Below are 15,462 nucleotides of genomic sequence, written 5' to 3'. Positions count from 1 at the left end.
TCTGCAATCTGAAGCAGCTGTTTTCAAAGAAAGGATTATTCATGCTTTGGATCTTGAATTGGATTACATCTATGCCGAGAGTGATTCTCAACAAATGATCATTTTTTTGTTGGAGGAAAATCCTCAGCCTCCGTAGCTAATCCTTCATCCTTTTGCCACATGCAGAAGACTCCTCACTCCTCAGAATTCACTCATATAGTCATCACTTTTGTACTATTTGTAACACTGTTGCCCACAAGATAGCAATTTATGCTTTTGCTTCATCTCTCATGTCCATACGTGGTGGTCACTCTCTCCTATGTTTCTATCTGATACCATTGTAAGGAGAAGCAATGCGTTTCTCATAGTTGATTGTGGTTAACGAATTTTCAACCCATTGGACTTTAAAATAAGATCTTAAAATCTGTATTCTTAAGTTAACACCTTCCAAAGCAGAAAGAACAGCTTTTAACAAAACAGGACACAGGATAAGATTATGGCCAAAACAAAAGCTTATCCAACCAAACACCCCCTCAATATTACTCCGAGTTGTCTCGGAGGATAGCACGACCAGTGCAGAGATACTGGTCAACGGTGTAGACGAGTAGGTGGTACTCGGAGCCGCCTGGTCCAGGTGGTAGCCCTATCATCTACGACAGGACTAGCAAGGAAGTCTGTCAGGGGGAAGAGTTGTTAGTAGAAATCAGCTGCTCAATTTGGAGTGGCGTTGGAGCCACTACGATTCAAGGTGGAGCCACTTTTCATCCGATTACTGTGGTCCCATTTTACATCACTTCATCCGATTCAAGGTGGTGCCACATCAATTTATCAACGGCCATGATTCACGGTTTTTTCCCAGCGCTACTCCAAATGGAGTAGTTGATTTTGAGCGTGGAGAAACCAAAAAAATCACCGGAAGCAAGAGCAAATAAGCGAGAGATAAGAGAAGAGGGTTTGGCATTTCTTCTCGTCATTGAATTCAGGTCACTGTTGACCTGAAAAAAATGATGTAATGTATGGGGATTAAGAAAGAGAAGAGAAGTTCTTCCTCAACATCGCCCTGTGCTAAACTCAGAGCTGCATACCACGATTGCTTCAACAGGTAGGTTGCCCTCTTTTTCTTTTTCTCTTCCTCTCTCTGATCTGTTTATGGTCGGTCAGTCGTAATAATGATGATAAGTAGGTGGTACTCGGAGAAATTCTTGAAGGGTCAGTGGGACAAAGAGGAATGCGTCTCTGAGTGGCAGAAATACAGAGCTTGCCTCTCTGTATGTTTCTTTCGTTCTTTTCTCTTTTCCATCTAAAACTCAATATTTGAATGTTTAGGTCGTTTTTTGTTTCAAGAAATTGCTAAAAATGATCCCTTTTTTCATGACTCAAATTGCATTTGGCAGCAACATTTGGAAGATAAGCACCTGAGCCGCTTCTTGGTAGCCGAATCTATTTTCTTCCCTTGTGTTCAAGATGATTCGGGCCGTCCAACTGATGATACTACTCCAGGCTTTTCCTAGCAAAGGATGCTCCAGCTGAAAAGGAAAAAGAGGGGGAAAGGGCAAACAAAAGGTGCTTGCGATCAAGTCCGTTATGTGCCTCAGTTTATGGCTTTTGATGAGTAGTAAGAAGTGTATGCTGAAGTCTAGAGATCCATGTTCTCTCCAATTGTTATTGTTATTTTCGTTTATTTGGATTCTATGTTGCATTTCGACAAGTATTTGGATCGAATTTTTGTCTGGGTCAGAAAGTCTTCAAGCTTCTTAATGTAAATCTTCTTTTATATGTACAAGCTAGGGAAATATTAGATCTACAGATTAAAATGCATAAGCAATTCTTGATTGCTATGGTAAAATTGTACTTCATGTTAAATATGCTCTTTTGATAGGTCCCAGTCAAAGTTAGAGAGAGATAGAGTATTCTGCTTAGGGCGAGAATAGGCCACAAGAGGTTTATTAACTTTCAAATGCCCCATCCATGTGGTGGGGTGGTGTTTAAATACATAAACTTCTTAACTTCCTACCACTGAAATAGCCTTAAAGTAAGGGATTAGCCTTCTAACTATATGGCTTATCCCTATGCCTTCTCATGCTAACAACTTAACAGAAATAACAAATAACTTATTTGACTCAATCTTGCTTAAGACCAGCTAACAACATGCTTAAGACTAGCTAACAATCAACAACTAACTGCTTGACTGATTCTTGTGGCTTGATCAAATCCTTTACTGGGTACTGCTCTACTGGGCCGTTGCATGGGCCATGCATGATGGGCTGGCTTTGCATGGGCCATGCATGCGCATTATCAGTTCACGTACCTTGGGTTATGCGTGGGTACCCTGTTCGATCTTCTCGGCCCATCATTGCCCCCATCCTGAAGATGGACCTTGTCCTCAAGGTCCAAATTGAGATACTTCTTGCACAACTCTTGGGAATTCTCCCAAGTGGCATCTTCGCTAGGAAGGTTCTTCCATTGGACGAGACTTTCCTCCACGAAAGTGGATCCTTTCTTCACCCAACGGTTATCCAGAATGGCTGCTAGTTCGGTGATGAGTTCTCCCTCCTCGTTTATGGGTGGTAAGTCGGTGTTAGTGGCAGTGGTGTCGCCCACTTGTTTTTTGAGTAGGGAGACATGGAAAACTGGATGGATGCGCGAGCCCTCGGGAAGTTGCAGTTTATAGGCTACCTTGCCTATTCGTTCCTCTACTAGGTATGGCCCATAATAGCGACTGGCCAGTTTGTGATAGGCCCGCCTATGAACTGTCTGTTGTCGGTATGGGTGGAGCTTGAGAAAGACCATATCGCCCACTTGGAACTTGACATTTCTTCTTTTAGCGTTAGCCCTTTGGGTCATGCGGTTAATGGCCGCATGTAAGTTTACTTTGAGTTGCTGCAAAATGGCATCGCGAGAGAGCATGGCTTGATCTACTTCTTCTACTAGGGATGTTCCACCTTGGTAATTTGGAATACGAGGTGGAGGTCTTCCATATAGTGCTTGAAAGGGGGTCATTCCGATAGAGGAATGATAGGTAGGTGGTGTTATACCAAAATTTGGCCCATGGCAGGAAGGAGCTCCACTTCCGAGGTTGCTGAAAAATAAAGCAACGAAGATACTGCTCTAGACAACGGTTGACCACTTTTGACTGTCCATCAGTCTGGGGGTGATAAGCGGAGCTCATCTGCAATTTGGTACCAGACATCTTAAAGAACTCCCTCCACAAGTGGCTGATGAAGATAGGGTCTCTGTCACTAACTATCGTCTTGGGCATACCATGCAGCTTCACAATGCCTTCTACAAACCTTTCAGCTACTATCTTCGCCGTATAGGGGTGAGGCAGGGTGAGGAAATGAGCTGATTTAGTGAGACGGTCTACTACCACAAAAATAGTGGTTTTGCCTTTGGAGGGTGGTAGTCCTTCTATGAAGTCCATGGTAATGTTGTCCCATACTTGGTAGGGGACAGGTAATGGCTGTAAAAGTCCTGCCGGGGATAGAGTGTCCGCCTTGTTTTTTTGGCAAATGGCGCAAGAAGCTACATATTGTTGAATATCTTTGTACATGTTGGGCCAATAGAACTGTTGTGCCATACGCTTGTATGTGCGTAGTACCCCAGAATGTCCACCATAGGGGGAGTCATGGAACTCCTGTAAGAGTATAGGAACGAGGTGGGACTGAGGAGGGATCACGACGCGGTTTTTGTAACATACCAGTCCATTTTTCCGTGTGTAGGGAGCTCCAAGATTCTCCGTTGTCAGCTTGCTGATGCGTATCATGTAGGGGTGGGTGTTGGCTTCTTTCTTGATGGTGTCCCACAGAGATGTTTGAGGCATATAGAGAGTATTAAGGCTGGGACTGCCCAAGACTCTCGAAAGTGCATCTACAGTAGAGTTTTCTCGTCCAGGCTTGTAGATGATTTCATAGTCGTACCCGAGCAGTTTGGATACCCATTTCTGTTGTTCTAGTGTTCCAATGCGCTGCTCTAATAGATACTTGAGGCTGCTCTGATCGGTCTGGACGTAAAACTTGCGGCCCAACAGGTAAGGTCGCCATGTCCGTATTGCCTGAACAATGGCGAGCATTTCTTTGGCATATGTGGACCAGCTTTGCTTGTTGACGCCTAGAGCCCGGCTCATGAATGCAATGGGTCATCCCTGTTGCGTCAATACTGCTCCAATACCTGCGCCGGAAGCATCTGACTCAATGGTGAAGGGCTCCTCAAAATTAGGCATTGCCAGTGTGGGAGTCGTGGTCATTGCCTTTTTTAAGGTTGTAAATGCTTCTTGGGCTTCGGTGGTCCATCTGAATTCACCCTTCTTGAGAAGATTGGTAAGGGGTCGAGCTATAATCCCATAGTTGCGGACAAACTTCCTGTAATACCCTGTAAGGCCTAAGAAGCCACGTAATGAGTGGGTTGAGGCCACTTAAGCATAGCCTCAATTTTCCCTTGGTCTACCTTGACCTCGTGGGAAGTGACAATGTGTCCCAGATACTCTACCTCTGGCTGGCCGAATATGCATTTACTAAATTTGATAAAAAATTGGTGATGCCTTAAAACCTCAAAAGCCGTTTGAACATGTTCAAGATGCATGTTCCAGTTGGGACTATAGATAAGAATATCATCAAAGAAAACTAGCACAAATTTACGGAGATAGGGTCGGAAGACAGAATTCATAATAGCTTGAAATGTGGAAGGTGCATTACACAGGCCAAAAGGCATAACCAAATACTCATAGTGACCATTGTGTGTGCGAAATGTTGTTTTATGAATGTCCGGTGGGTGGATCCGTACCTGGTGATATCCGGATCGTAAATCAAGTTTGGTAAAAAAGGAGGCTCCATATAGTTCATCTAGCATATCGTCAACAGTTGGGATAGGAAATCTATCCTTAATGGTTACGGCGTTGAGTGCCCGATAATTGGTACAAAAACGCCAAGTCCCATCCTTTTTCTTAACTAGCAAGACAGGGGAAGAAAATGGACTTGTGCTAGATCGGATGAGCCCCAACCGTAACATATCTTGTACTTGTTTTTCAATCTCAGCTTTTTGGAAATAGGCATACCTGTACGGCCGAACGTTGACGGGTTCCGTTCCTCCTTTGAGAGTGATGCGGTGGTCTATCTCTCTTCGTGGTGGCAGTTTTGTCGGTTCTTGGTAGAGATCACTGAATTTCGCCAACAGTTGCTGCATATCCGGGTGTAGTTGTGGAGACACCTTTTCTGCGACTGTTTGGAGACAGACGACAAATAGCGAATGTTCCTGTTTGATCCCCTTCGTAATTTGTTTGAAGGAGGCAGGCTGAATTGTTTGGTGGTCGATCCCCTTCAACAGCCGGTGTTGGTTGGCCCAAGAAAACTCCATCGTCATACGCTTCCAATCACATGCAACAGTTCCCAACTGCTCTTGCCAATGGATTCCTAGCACCATATCCAACCCAATTAGTGGTAAAGAATAAAGTGTCAAGGTGAATGGAATACCTTGTAGTAGAACATGCACGTTCTCAAATCTTCCTCGACACTTAAGGGGTTCGCCATTGGCTACTTTGACGTTGAACGGCTCGGTAGGTACTACCGGCAGGTGCAGTAGTTCGGCTATCTTATTGTTGATGAAGTTATGGGTGGATCCATTGTCGATGAGAACAATCAGTTCGTGTGATCCTACCTTGACCATGACGCGCATGGTTCTAGCTGCCGACCAACCCGTGAGAGCATGTAGAGATATTTCAGGCTCCCTGCGCAATTCGGTGAAGCTTGGTTCGGCATCCTCTGGTTCGTCGTCGCTGCAATTCCCGACGAGCAGTAACAGTTGCGGTCCCTTGCATTTATGTCCGGGCCCAAACCTCTCGTCACAGTTGAAACATAGACCTTGAGCACGCCTTCGCTGCATCTCTGTCCAAGAAAGACGTTTCAATAATGGGGTTGACTTTGTCTTTGTCGGGAAAGAGTCGCCGGCAGTCCTGGTGGTTGTACGCAGAGTCCTCTCCTGACGACGCAGCTGTTCATCCTTCATTCTAGCCAGGCTGATAGCCTCCTTCAAGGATTTCGGTTTAAACATTCGAATCCCGTCGGCTATGTCAGTTTTGAGCCCTCCCATGAACGTACCGACCAACGCCTTCTGGGTCCATCCGTGCACCCTATTGCCCAGTTGTTCGAACTCTTTCTGATAGTCACGTAGAGACCCGGTTTGCCGTATTTTGGATAACGACTCATCGAAGTCTTCGCAGTCGGTTGGGCCGAAACGGGCCCAGAGTTCTACAAAAATCTTCCACGTTACCTCCTTTCCGTCTTCGAGATAGGTCTGGCGAAGCCATTGCCACCATTGGTTTGCTTCTCCTTCCAGATGGAAGGAAGCTAGTGACACCTTCTGTGGATCCTCGGTGTGTTGGTATTCGAAGAACTGGTCAACACGGGCGAACCATTCGGTTGGGTCATCACCTGCATACTTGGGAAACTCGAGCTTGGCTAACTTTGAGGAAAACATGGGTCGTCCTCCTTCTGTATTGTCATGGGATTGTCCGTAGGAGGACTGTCCACTGTGTTCATTAGCGTGGCTCGCAGATGGTTCCTGCCACGTCAACAAGACTTCAGACATCTTACTAATAGCTGCCTCAAGCTGTTGTAACTTGTCATTGACACCTAACTCGAGCCTGCTCAAACTTGCTTGGAGTCCTCCAAACCCAACTTCCAAACTCTCAATTCTTTCTTTGTTGGTTGCCATGGAGCCTAGCTCTGATACCAATGATAGGTCCCAGTCAAAGCTAGAGAGAGATAGAGTATTCTGCTTAGGGCGAGAATAGGCCACAAGAGGTTTATTAACTTTCAACTGCCCCATCCATGTGGTGGGGTGGTGTTTAAATACATAAACTTCTTAACTTCCTACCACTGAAATAGCCTTAAAGTAAGGGATTAGCCTTCTAACTATCTGGCCTATCCCTATGCCTTCTCATGCTAACAACTTAACAGAAATAACAAATAACTTATTTGACTCAATCTTGCTTAAGACCAGCTAACAACATGCTTAAGACTAGCTAACAATCAACAACTAACTGCTTGACCGATTCTTGTGGCTTGACCGAATCCTTTACTGGGTACTGCTCTACTGGGCCGTTGCATGGGCCATGCATGATGGGCTGGCTTTGCATGGGCCATGCATGCGCATTATCAGTCCACGTACCTTGGGTTACGCGTGGGTACCCTGTTCGATCTTCTCGGCCCATCATCCTTTTATAGCTGTTGTCATTAATTCAAGGTTTTATTTAGCATGTTAATTAATTTTGTTCATTTCGCTTTGAAAGCCTGGAAGGAACGTCACCAGAGAATTCTTACACCTCTCTCCTATTGTTGGTTCCAATACAAGATGTTAGATTACTGATCTACCTGCAGTTATTCATCTGATTCTTTGGTCCCATTTTATTTTTCTGTTATGCATGGTTGTCTTTTACTAGCATGTAAGTATGCCGTCTTTACTGGGAGCTGGCATGGTTTTTCAGGACATCTGTTCCTTGGATTTAAGCTTGCTTTGAGCTTGTGGAATGGTAATATGCAAGCAAAGAGCAGTTTAGAAATTTGATTGTTGAAGGGGACTCAAAATGTTGTGGTTAAAGGGATAACCAGGAGGTTCCAACTTCCATGGAAGTATAGAACTATAGATAGATATGAGGTAAGAGAGTTAAGATTCATGTCGGAAGTGGGAGCAGTTTTATCCTGGATTCCAAGATTTGCTAACAGGTTGACACTAACAACCCTATTGGTGTATCTTTAATCCTGTACTTTTAATTATCAATAAAATTCTTTCAGTCATTCATAAAAAAAAATGCAAGCAAAGAGCACATTCAGGAAGTTTTTATTAGACAAGGGTACAGGATCTCCTTTTTTTTTATCAATAACAGAATGTTTTATTAGATTATAAAAATTGTGAAACTTTGAGTACAAGAGAGGGAGGTAAAATATCTTAACTCCCCCACAACAGAGAACAAGAAAGAAAGCTAAAAAGTGGCCCAAAACAAAGAATCCTTAAGCACCCCTTGCTTGGCTAACCCATCAGCCATGGAATTAGCACTTCTCTTCACCCAACTGTACTTCACCTCAATATCCCTACTCAGCCATTTAAATTTTTTCTTTTCATTTCTGTAGCTCCACAAACCATTGTTGTCTTCCTTCAACCACCTAATTACCACCTCCGAGCCCCCTTCAATGATCAAGCACTGAATGTTTAATTCTCTTGCTCTTTTGATTCCTTCCAAAGCTGCTAAAATCTCTGCCCTAAGAGAGTCACCCTCACCAATAGGGCCAGAGAACATAGCAAAGATAATCCCAGCCTCATTTCTGAAAACTCCCCTAATCGCAGAAGGCTCAGGATTCTTTAAACTACAACCATCAAAATTCAGTTTCATGAATCCTGAAGGAGGGGAGAACCAAGAAGGTCTAGAGGTCCTTTTGCACTGAGCCGAGGTAGCAACTTCTTTCCACTTTCTCAAAAGATCAGCCATGGAGAACTTTGAAAAAAGCTCCAAAGATTTCAGCCAATGACTAACCCTTAAATGTATCAATTCAGTTAAATTCTCCATAGATCTTTCCTTGTCTAAAAAAAGTCTAGAATTCCTCTCTTCCCATACGGACCAGCACACAGCTGCTATAATGCTTCTCCACATTATCTTCCCTCTTTTCTTAGGCCATCTAGAGAATGAGGGAGAGAACAAGCTTTGCAAACTTACAGGGGGATTCCAAGTGCATCCAAACAAGGATGAAGCCCATTCCCAAATAGTCTTAGTAACCGGACAAGTAACCATAAGGTGGTAAGCCATTTCCCCATTAGCTTTACAAAGAACACACCTATTGGGAAGTAAGCAAGAATTAGGTCTCTTTCTTTGAAGCAAGTCGGTTGTGTTTATTCTTTCTAGGAAAGTTTCCCAGCAATAACTACCAATCCGAGGAGGAATGGGTTTACTCCAGATCTCATTAACAGGAAAGGAAAAGTGTTGAGACCCAAACACCCCCTCCAGAACCCACTAGGGGAGTGGAGCAGGCCGCCACCTATCAGCCATTCACAAGAAGACAGAGGAGCCAGGCGGCAGAGCCCCAGAATTAGTTACACTCAGAGTTGGTTACTCTGCCACCTGAAGATTTTCCACCCATGTTATTTGCCAGAGTTAGTTATTCAGAAATCAGAGAATATTCCCTATGATATTACACATGTAGGCCAGCTATATAAGGCCATCATCACATAATGAAAGCAATGAATGATTCTCCCTTAATTTTCCTCTCCCTGATTCCAGTTTCTTCCTTCCCTCCCTTCTCTCTTTTCTCTCCATCTTCTGTTTCAGGAGGTCAAGCCTCCCTCGAAGAGGTTTCCGAGGTGAGCGAAAACTCGCCAAGTTGGTATCAGAGCAAGGTTGCATTACCAGCTATGCCGCAGACAAGATCCTCTACCATGGAAGACAGAGTCGACCAACTTGAGATTGGGTTCCATTAGGTACTGAACGAACTCAGGGATCTCAAGGTGGTCATCTCTAACCTCGCTTCCCAACAACAATCCGGCGAGACCAATCATCCAACAGGGGCCGATGCCTCTGTTTCCGGTAGCCAGGGAACTGGGGGTTACCCCGCCGGAAAGGTTACTAAAATCAATTTTCCCAACTATTCCGGTGGAGATCCCATTCCTTGGATTTTCAGAGCAGAGAGATTCTTCGAGTATCATGAAACCCCTGCACACCAGCGCGTCGCCATCGCTTCCATTCACCTAGAAGGAGATGCTATTCTCTGGCTTCAGTGGTATCGACAAACCCATCCTCAGGTAACTTGGGCGGAGTTCACAGAAGCCTTGTGCATCCGTTTTGGGCTGACGACATTCGTGGATTACGACGAACTCCTCACTCGACTAAAACAGATCGGGACAGTAGAAGACTACCAGCTCGGGTTTGAAAGAATGGTGACCAGGGTACATGGATGGCCGGAGAAGGCTTTGGTAGGGTGTTTCGTGGGAGGTCTCAGAGAAGACATCCGCCTGGAAGTGAGAGCTCTTCGACCAGCGACAGTCATGGCGGTGGTGGGAATGGCTCGCCTGCAAGAAGAGAAGATGGATAGCATGCGCAGAACCAGCAAGCCTTCCTACCCAAATGTGAGGGCTCCCCAGCGGACCGAACAGCAACCCATGAAACAAATTGGGGATTCTCAGAAGCCCATTCTGTCCAGGCCCACTGTGCCCTTCAAGCGCCTCTCATGGGCTGAGATGCAGGCCCGACGCGAGAAGGGCCTCTGCTACAATTGTGAAGACAAGTTTGGACCGGGTCATAAGTGCCGAGTCCAGCGAGTGTTTCTCTTTCAGACAGAGGAAGAACCGGAAGAAAACGTAGAAGACTGTGAACTGATCTCAGTTGAACCAGAACCGGGGGGGAGCCGAGATCTCCTTACACGCCCTCATGGGCCTCAACCCTCTTCAGTCCATGCGAGTAGAAGGAAGGTTGGTGGGCCGATCTATGATGATCTTGATTGACAGTGGCTCAACCCTGAATTTCATCACTTGCCGATTAGCAAGGCAACTAGGTATGTCTATACAACCCACTCCACTCTTTTCAATCTATGTGGCTAATGGAAGTCAGTTGACATGTGATGGTGTGTGCAAGAAGGAAAGGATCCTTATACAAGGCCACTATTTCGTGGTGGATCTCCACCCATTGGATTTCTTAGGGGCTGATATTATTCTGGGAATTCATTGGTTACGTGGCCTAGGGCCGGCACTGTGTGATTGGGCCAAAATGACAATGGACTTTTATCAAGATGGTCAAACTTGCCATCTCCAAGGGGTGCGACCTCCGAGTCCCCAAGGTGATACTGTAACTTCCATATTACGGGCCTCCAAGGATAATGGACAGCCCTTATTTATGCACTTAGGCATGCAGCCCACAGCTCCAACTTTAAACAATCAAGGCTGTGACCAACCCACGGAAGCCCAACACGAGGCACTACAATCGATACTCGATCAGCTTGTTGATGTGTTCAAGGAACCAAGCCAATTACCTCCACCCTGGGCCCATGACCATCAGATACCCCTCTTACCAAATTCTAAACCGGCCAATGTGAGGCCATATAGATACCCCTATTTCTAGAAGCTAGAAATTGAGAAGGCGGTAAGAGAGCTAATGAACAAAGGGCATATACAAACCAGCACCAGCTCATTTTCATCCCCTGTACTCCTAGTAAAAAAGAAGGATGGCAGTTGGCGGTTTTGTGTAGATTACCGGGCCCTGAATCAGATTACAGTGAAGGACAAGTTCCCGATACCCCTCATTGATGAACTACTGGATGAGTTAGGAGAAGCACAGGTGTTCTCCAAACTGGATCTGCGATCCGGGTACCATCAGATCCGGGTTCACCAGGCCGACATCCACAAGACCGCTTTCCAAACCCATGATGGCCATTATGAGTTCCTGGTTATGCCGTTTGGGCTCACCAACGCCCCCTCCACCTTCCAGGCCCTTATGAATGACATTTTCAGGCCTTTCTTAAGGCAATTTGTTTTAGTATTCTTCGATGACATTCTGGTTTACAGCAGGGACTAGAGCACCCATATGGAACATTTGAGACTTACTCTCACCACTCTAAAGGAACATCAATTACATGCCAAAATGACCAAGTGTTCTTTTGGACAAAAACAGATACAATACTTAGGCCATGTGGTTGCAGCAGGGCGGGTCATGGCAGACCCAGAAAAGATAGAGGCCATCCAAAAATGGCCCAAGCCCACTACTGTTAAGGCTCTCAGGGGTTTCCTTGGGCTTACAGGGTATTATAGGCGTTTCATTAAGGGGTATGGGCTCATGGCCACCCCTCTAACGCGCCTGTTGAAGAAGGATTCTTTCAGATGGGCTGATGAAGCCCAACGGGCCTTTGAAGACTTGAAGACAGGAGTTTCGAGCCCTCCAGTCCTTATTCTTCCAGATTTCACTCAGCCCTTTGAGATTGAGTGTGATGCCTCAGGTGCAGGGGTGGGGGCCATCCTGATGCAGAAGGGACAGCCCATTGCTTACTTCAGCAAGGCCTTATCAGCCGCCCACCAGAACCAGTCCACTTATGTCAAGGAGATGATGGCAGTGGTAATGGCGTACCTATCTATTGGAACACCAATTTATCATAAAGTCAGACCAACGAAGTCTGAAATATATAGCAGAACAAAGAGTGCACACTCCAGAGCAGCAAAAGTGGCTGAGTAAACTGATGGGCTTTGACTACTGAATAGAGTATAAACCTGGGCCTGCTAACAGGGTAGCAGATGCCTTATCACGGGTAGAAGAGCTGGCCCAACTAACCTACTCTCAGCCCAGTTTTCCCTTGTTTGAAACCATAAGGCAAGAAGCAAGGACTGATCCGCAGCTGCAGGACATTAGGGAAAAATTAAGGCAGAACCCTTCCCAGGTTGCAGGGTACCAAATTGTGGGACCAGAGCTCTTCTTCAAGGGACGGTTCGTGATTGCTCCAAATTCCAGCCACAAAACTGAACTATTGAAGTTGTTTCATGATTCCTCCTTGGGAGGACATTCAGGAGTGCTAAGGACTCTAAAGAGGCTCAGCAGCCACTACCATTGGGTACGTATGTGCAAGGATGTGTTACACTATGTATCTGAATGCCAGACCTGTCAACGGCAGAAATACTCCTCACAGTCTCCCGCGGGCCTCCTACAGCCCCTCAAGATTCCAGAGCAAGTATGGGAAGACCTCTCCATGAACTTCATCACCGGACTTCCCCGTTCTTTAGGGAAGGAAGTTATCATGGTAGTAGTTGACTGTCTCACCAAGTATAGCCATTTCTCTGCCCTGCCTCACCCTTACACCGCAGCAACGGTGGCTGACATCTTCATACGGGACGTCGCCAAATTGCATGGGACACCAAGATCCATTGTATCGGACCGTGACCCTGCCTTCCTAAGTTCATTCTGGAAGGGATACTTCCGATTGCAAGGAACCCAACTGCACCCATCCACAAGTTACCACCCCCAAACGGATGGACAGACTGAAGTTCTTATTCGGTGCTTAGAAGCCTACCTGAGGTGCTTCATAGGGGAGAAGCCCAAATAGTGGGCTCACTGGCTTCCGTGGGCAGAATACTGGTACAACACAACTTATCAGTCAGCAGCAGGAATGACACCCTTCAAGGCTCTATATGGCAGAGAACCTCCTCCCATATTACCTTATGAATTTGGGTCGGCTAAGATGACAGAAGTAGAGACTCGCCTACTGGCTAGAGATGAGATCCTTAGACTGCTCAAGGCCAACTTGACTAAAGCCCAGCAAAAGATGAAGGCCTACTATGACTCTCACCACCGCCCACTAGAGTTTCAGGTAGGTGATTTTGTCTACCTTAAGCTCCAACCTTACCGCCAGGTCTCAGTGATGAGACAGGCTTGGCACAAGCTAGCTCCTAGATATTATGGGCCCTATAAGGTGCTGGAGAGAGTGGCCCTTGTTGCTTACAGATTGGACCTCCCTGCTACCTCGAAGCTACACCCGGTGTTTCACATTTCACTTCTCAGGAAAGCTGTGGGGAATCATACCCCTATCTCACCGAACTTACCCCAATTTACAGATGAGGGGGACGTTTACACGGAGCCTGTCAAGATTGTGGATTTCCGATGGGTTCGGCGAGGAGGGCAGGTGGTGCCAGAAGCCAAGGTTGAATGGGCCGGTCTGCCTCCAGAAGAGGCCACATGGGAACCTTATCTAAGGCTGAATGAGAGGTTTCCCAACCTAGACCTTGAGGGCAAGGTCAGTGCTAAGGGGGGAGGAACTGTTGAGACCCAAACACCCCCTCCAGAACCCACTAGGGGAGTGGAGCAGGCCGCCACCTATCAGCCATTCACAAGAAGACAGAGGAGCCAGGTGGCAGAGCCCCAGAATTAGTTACACTCAGAATTGGTTACTCTGCCACCTGAAGATTTTCCACCCATGTTATCTGCCAGAGTTAGTTATTCAGAAATCAGAGAATATTCCCTATGATATTACACCTGTAGGCCAGCTATATAAGGCCATCATCACATAATGAAAGCAATGAATGATTCTCCCTTAATTTTCCTCTCCCTGATTCCAGTTTCTTCCTTCCCTCCCTTCTCTCTTTTCTCTCCATCTTCTGTTTCAGGAGGTCAAGTCTCCCTTGAAGAGGTTTCCGAGGTGAGCAGAAACTCACCAAAAGGCTAGAGGGAGCAGGGGGATGGACCAAGGTCTCAAAAAACGATGCACAGGAGAAGGAACCATTGGAGGATGGGGTCCAAATTCTGGAGTCATCTCCTTGTGCTCTAGTTGGGGCATGAACCATTGCCTTTCTTGTAGCTTTATTTCTTGCATAAAAATTTTCTTGTGTTGGAATGTGTTCAGTTTTCCTGCTTTCATTGTCATTTTTATCATTTTCCTGTATATAGACTTCATTTAGAGTATACAGTATTGGTCTTTATTTCTGTGAATTTTCCATAACCTCAAAATTCTGCTTTTCATATGGTTGTCACACATGAGCTTTTTGCCCTATGTGCATATGGTATTATGCTTGCCATTCAATCAACACTTGCCTCTATTTGTGCTGAAAGTTGAGGCTTCTGCCAGATGAATTTAAATCTGTCATCTTGAAAAATAAAGGATGTCAAGCATGCCTAGATGATACAAACACTGATTTCTTTCCATTATTTGTTAGAAAAATCTCTTATAGGAGCCTGCATTCTCAAAGGATTTTGACAGTCATGTTCTGCTTGGTTCCAACATGTTTCCATGTCTGACTAATCTCTATTTTCAAAATTGCGGTATAATTTGCAGGTCAAGATTCATGATTCTGGAATGGAAGTTGCTGCTAGAAGCATCATTAAGTGTCTTCACTGCCCTCAACAACTGCTGCTTCATGTTATGATTCATGAATCATGAATTTTCAGCTCTGGCTTATTTTGATTAAGCTGTGGTTCTTTTGTGGAGTTTCATCCATAGATGAAAGATGATCTGGCATACTCATCCTGACCGTTTCCAGGAAGTTCATTGGGGAGAAAGAAGAAAAGAAAAAAGTGCAAGGATACTCACCAATTTTTGGTAGGTTTATCTAAGCTATGGTTGGGTTTTACTATCATTATTTATCATTCACATGGACTGTATGTGCACTACTTCTGCCCTATCAAGAGCTTGTTTAGTTTTCACTTCAAAGCCACACATTTGAACTTTTGTTATTGTTGTTGTTGTTGCCTTGCTAGAATAATAGATGATTTGAGAAACTATTAAGTGGTCCTCATTGAATGGAAGTTCTAATTTTTAACTTGATTATTTACGTTTGCTGGTTTCACTTCTTTTAACACGTTTTCTCATTCCAAAATTTCCTTTCTCATCCCAGACACCTATGAGAGAGTTTCTATTCTGTAATATATCAAAACCAAATAAGCAAAAAAAGCCAACGAATTTCTTTAGGAGATGATGCAATACTGATATTTTGAACCTTTGATTTTGAGTAAATAAGCAATAACTTGCTCTCTTTAGG

The 15,462-nt window shown here is 45.2% G+C and overlaps 2 protein-coding genes across 4 annotated transcripts; one reads left to right on the top strand and one right to left on the bottom strand.

Annotated features, from left to right (window-relative positions):
* Positions 1-868: 868 nt before the first annotated feature.
* On the top strand, positions 869-15,255 carry LOC104609372 (protein phosphatase). 3 transcript variants are annotated; one of them, XM_010275672.3, is made up of 4 exons: positions 869-1,081; positions 1,163-1,247; positions 1,374-1,594; positions 14,760-14,979. In XM_010275672.3, the coding sequence occupies exons 1-3, from the start codon at positions 996-998 to the stop codon at positions 1,488-1,490; spliced, it is 288 nt and encodes a 95-aa protein (XP_010273974.1). In that variant the 5' UTR covers positions 869-995; the 3' UTR covers positions 1,491-1,594; positions 14,760-14,979. The 3 variants fall into 3 exon arrangements, with proteins under 3 accessions (XP_010273974.1, XP_088745842.1, XP_010273973.1); XM_088889716.1 differs by having other exon boundaries at positions 1,374-1,603; XM_010275671.3 differs by having other exon boundaries at positions 871-1,081; positions 1,374-1,542; positions 14,760-15,255.
* LOC148790556 (uncharacterized) lies at positions 2,275-2,979 on the bottom strand. Its single transcript, XM_088889611.1, has one exon. It carries the CDS (start codon positions 2,977-2,979, stop codon positions 2,275-2,277), a length of 705 nt encoding a protein of 234 aa, XP_088745737.1.
* Positions 15,256-15,462: the final 207 nt, after the last annotated feature.

Source organism: Nelumbo nucifera, chromosome 6 (assembly GCF_055504915.1).
Source record: "Nelumbo nucifera cultivar China Antique chromosome 6, China Antique-T2T, whole genome shotgun sequence".
Lineage (NCBI taxonomy): Eukaryota > Viridiplantae > Streptophyta > Magnoliopsida > Proteales > Nelumbonaceae > Nelumbo > Nelumbo nucifera.
This window is presented reverse-complemented; position numbering and strand designations above follow the sequence as displayed.

What these genes read in the sequence shown, in the direction of transcription:
- LOC104609372 (XM_010275671.3), top strand. Translation starts at nt 996, where the DNA reads ATGGGGATTAAGAAAGAGAAGAGAAGTTCTTCCTCAACATCGCCCTGT. An exon ending in TACCACGATTGCTTCAACAG is followed by an intron (nt 1,082 to 1,162) that starts GTAGGTTGCCCT and finishes GATGATAAGTAG; the next exon opens with GTGGTACTCGGAGAAATTCT. An exon ending in AATACAGAGCTTGCCTCTCT is followed by an intron (nt 1,248 to 1,373) that starts GTATGTTTCTTT and finishes TGCATTTGGCAG; the next exon opens with CAACATTTGGAAGATAAGCA.
- LOC148790556 (XM_088889611.1), bottom strand. Translation starts at nt 2,979, where the DNA reads ATGACCCCCTTTCAAGCACTATATGGAAGACCTCCACCTCGTATTCCA.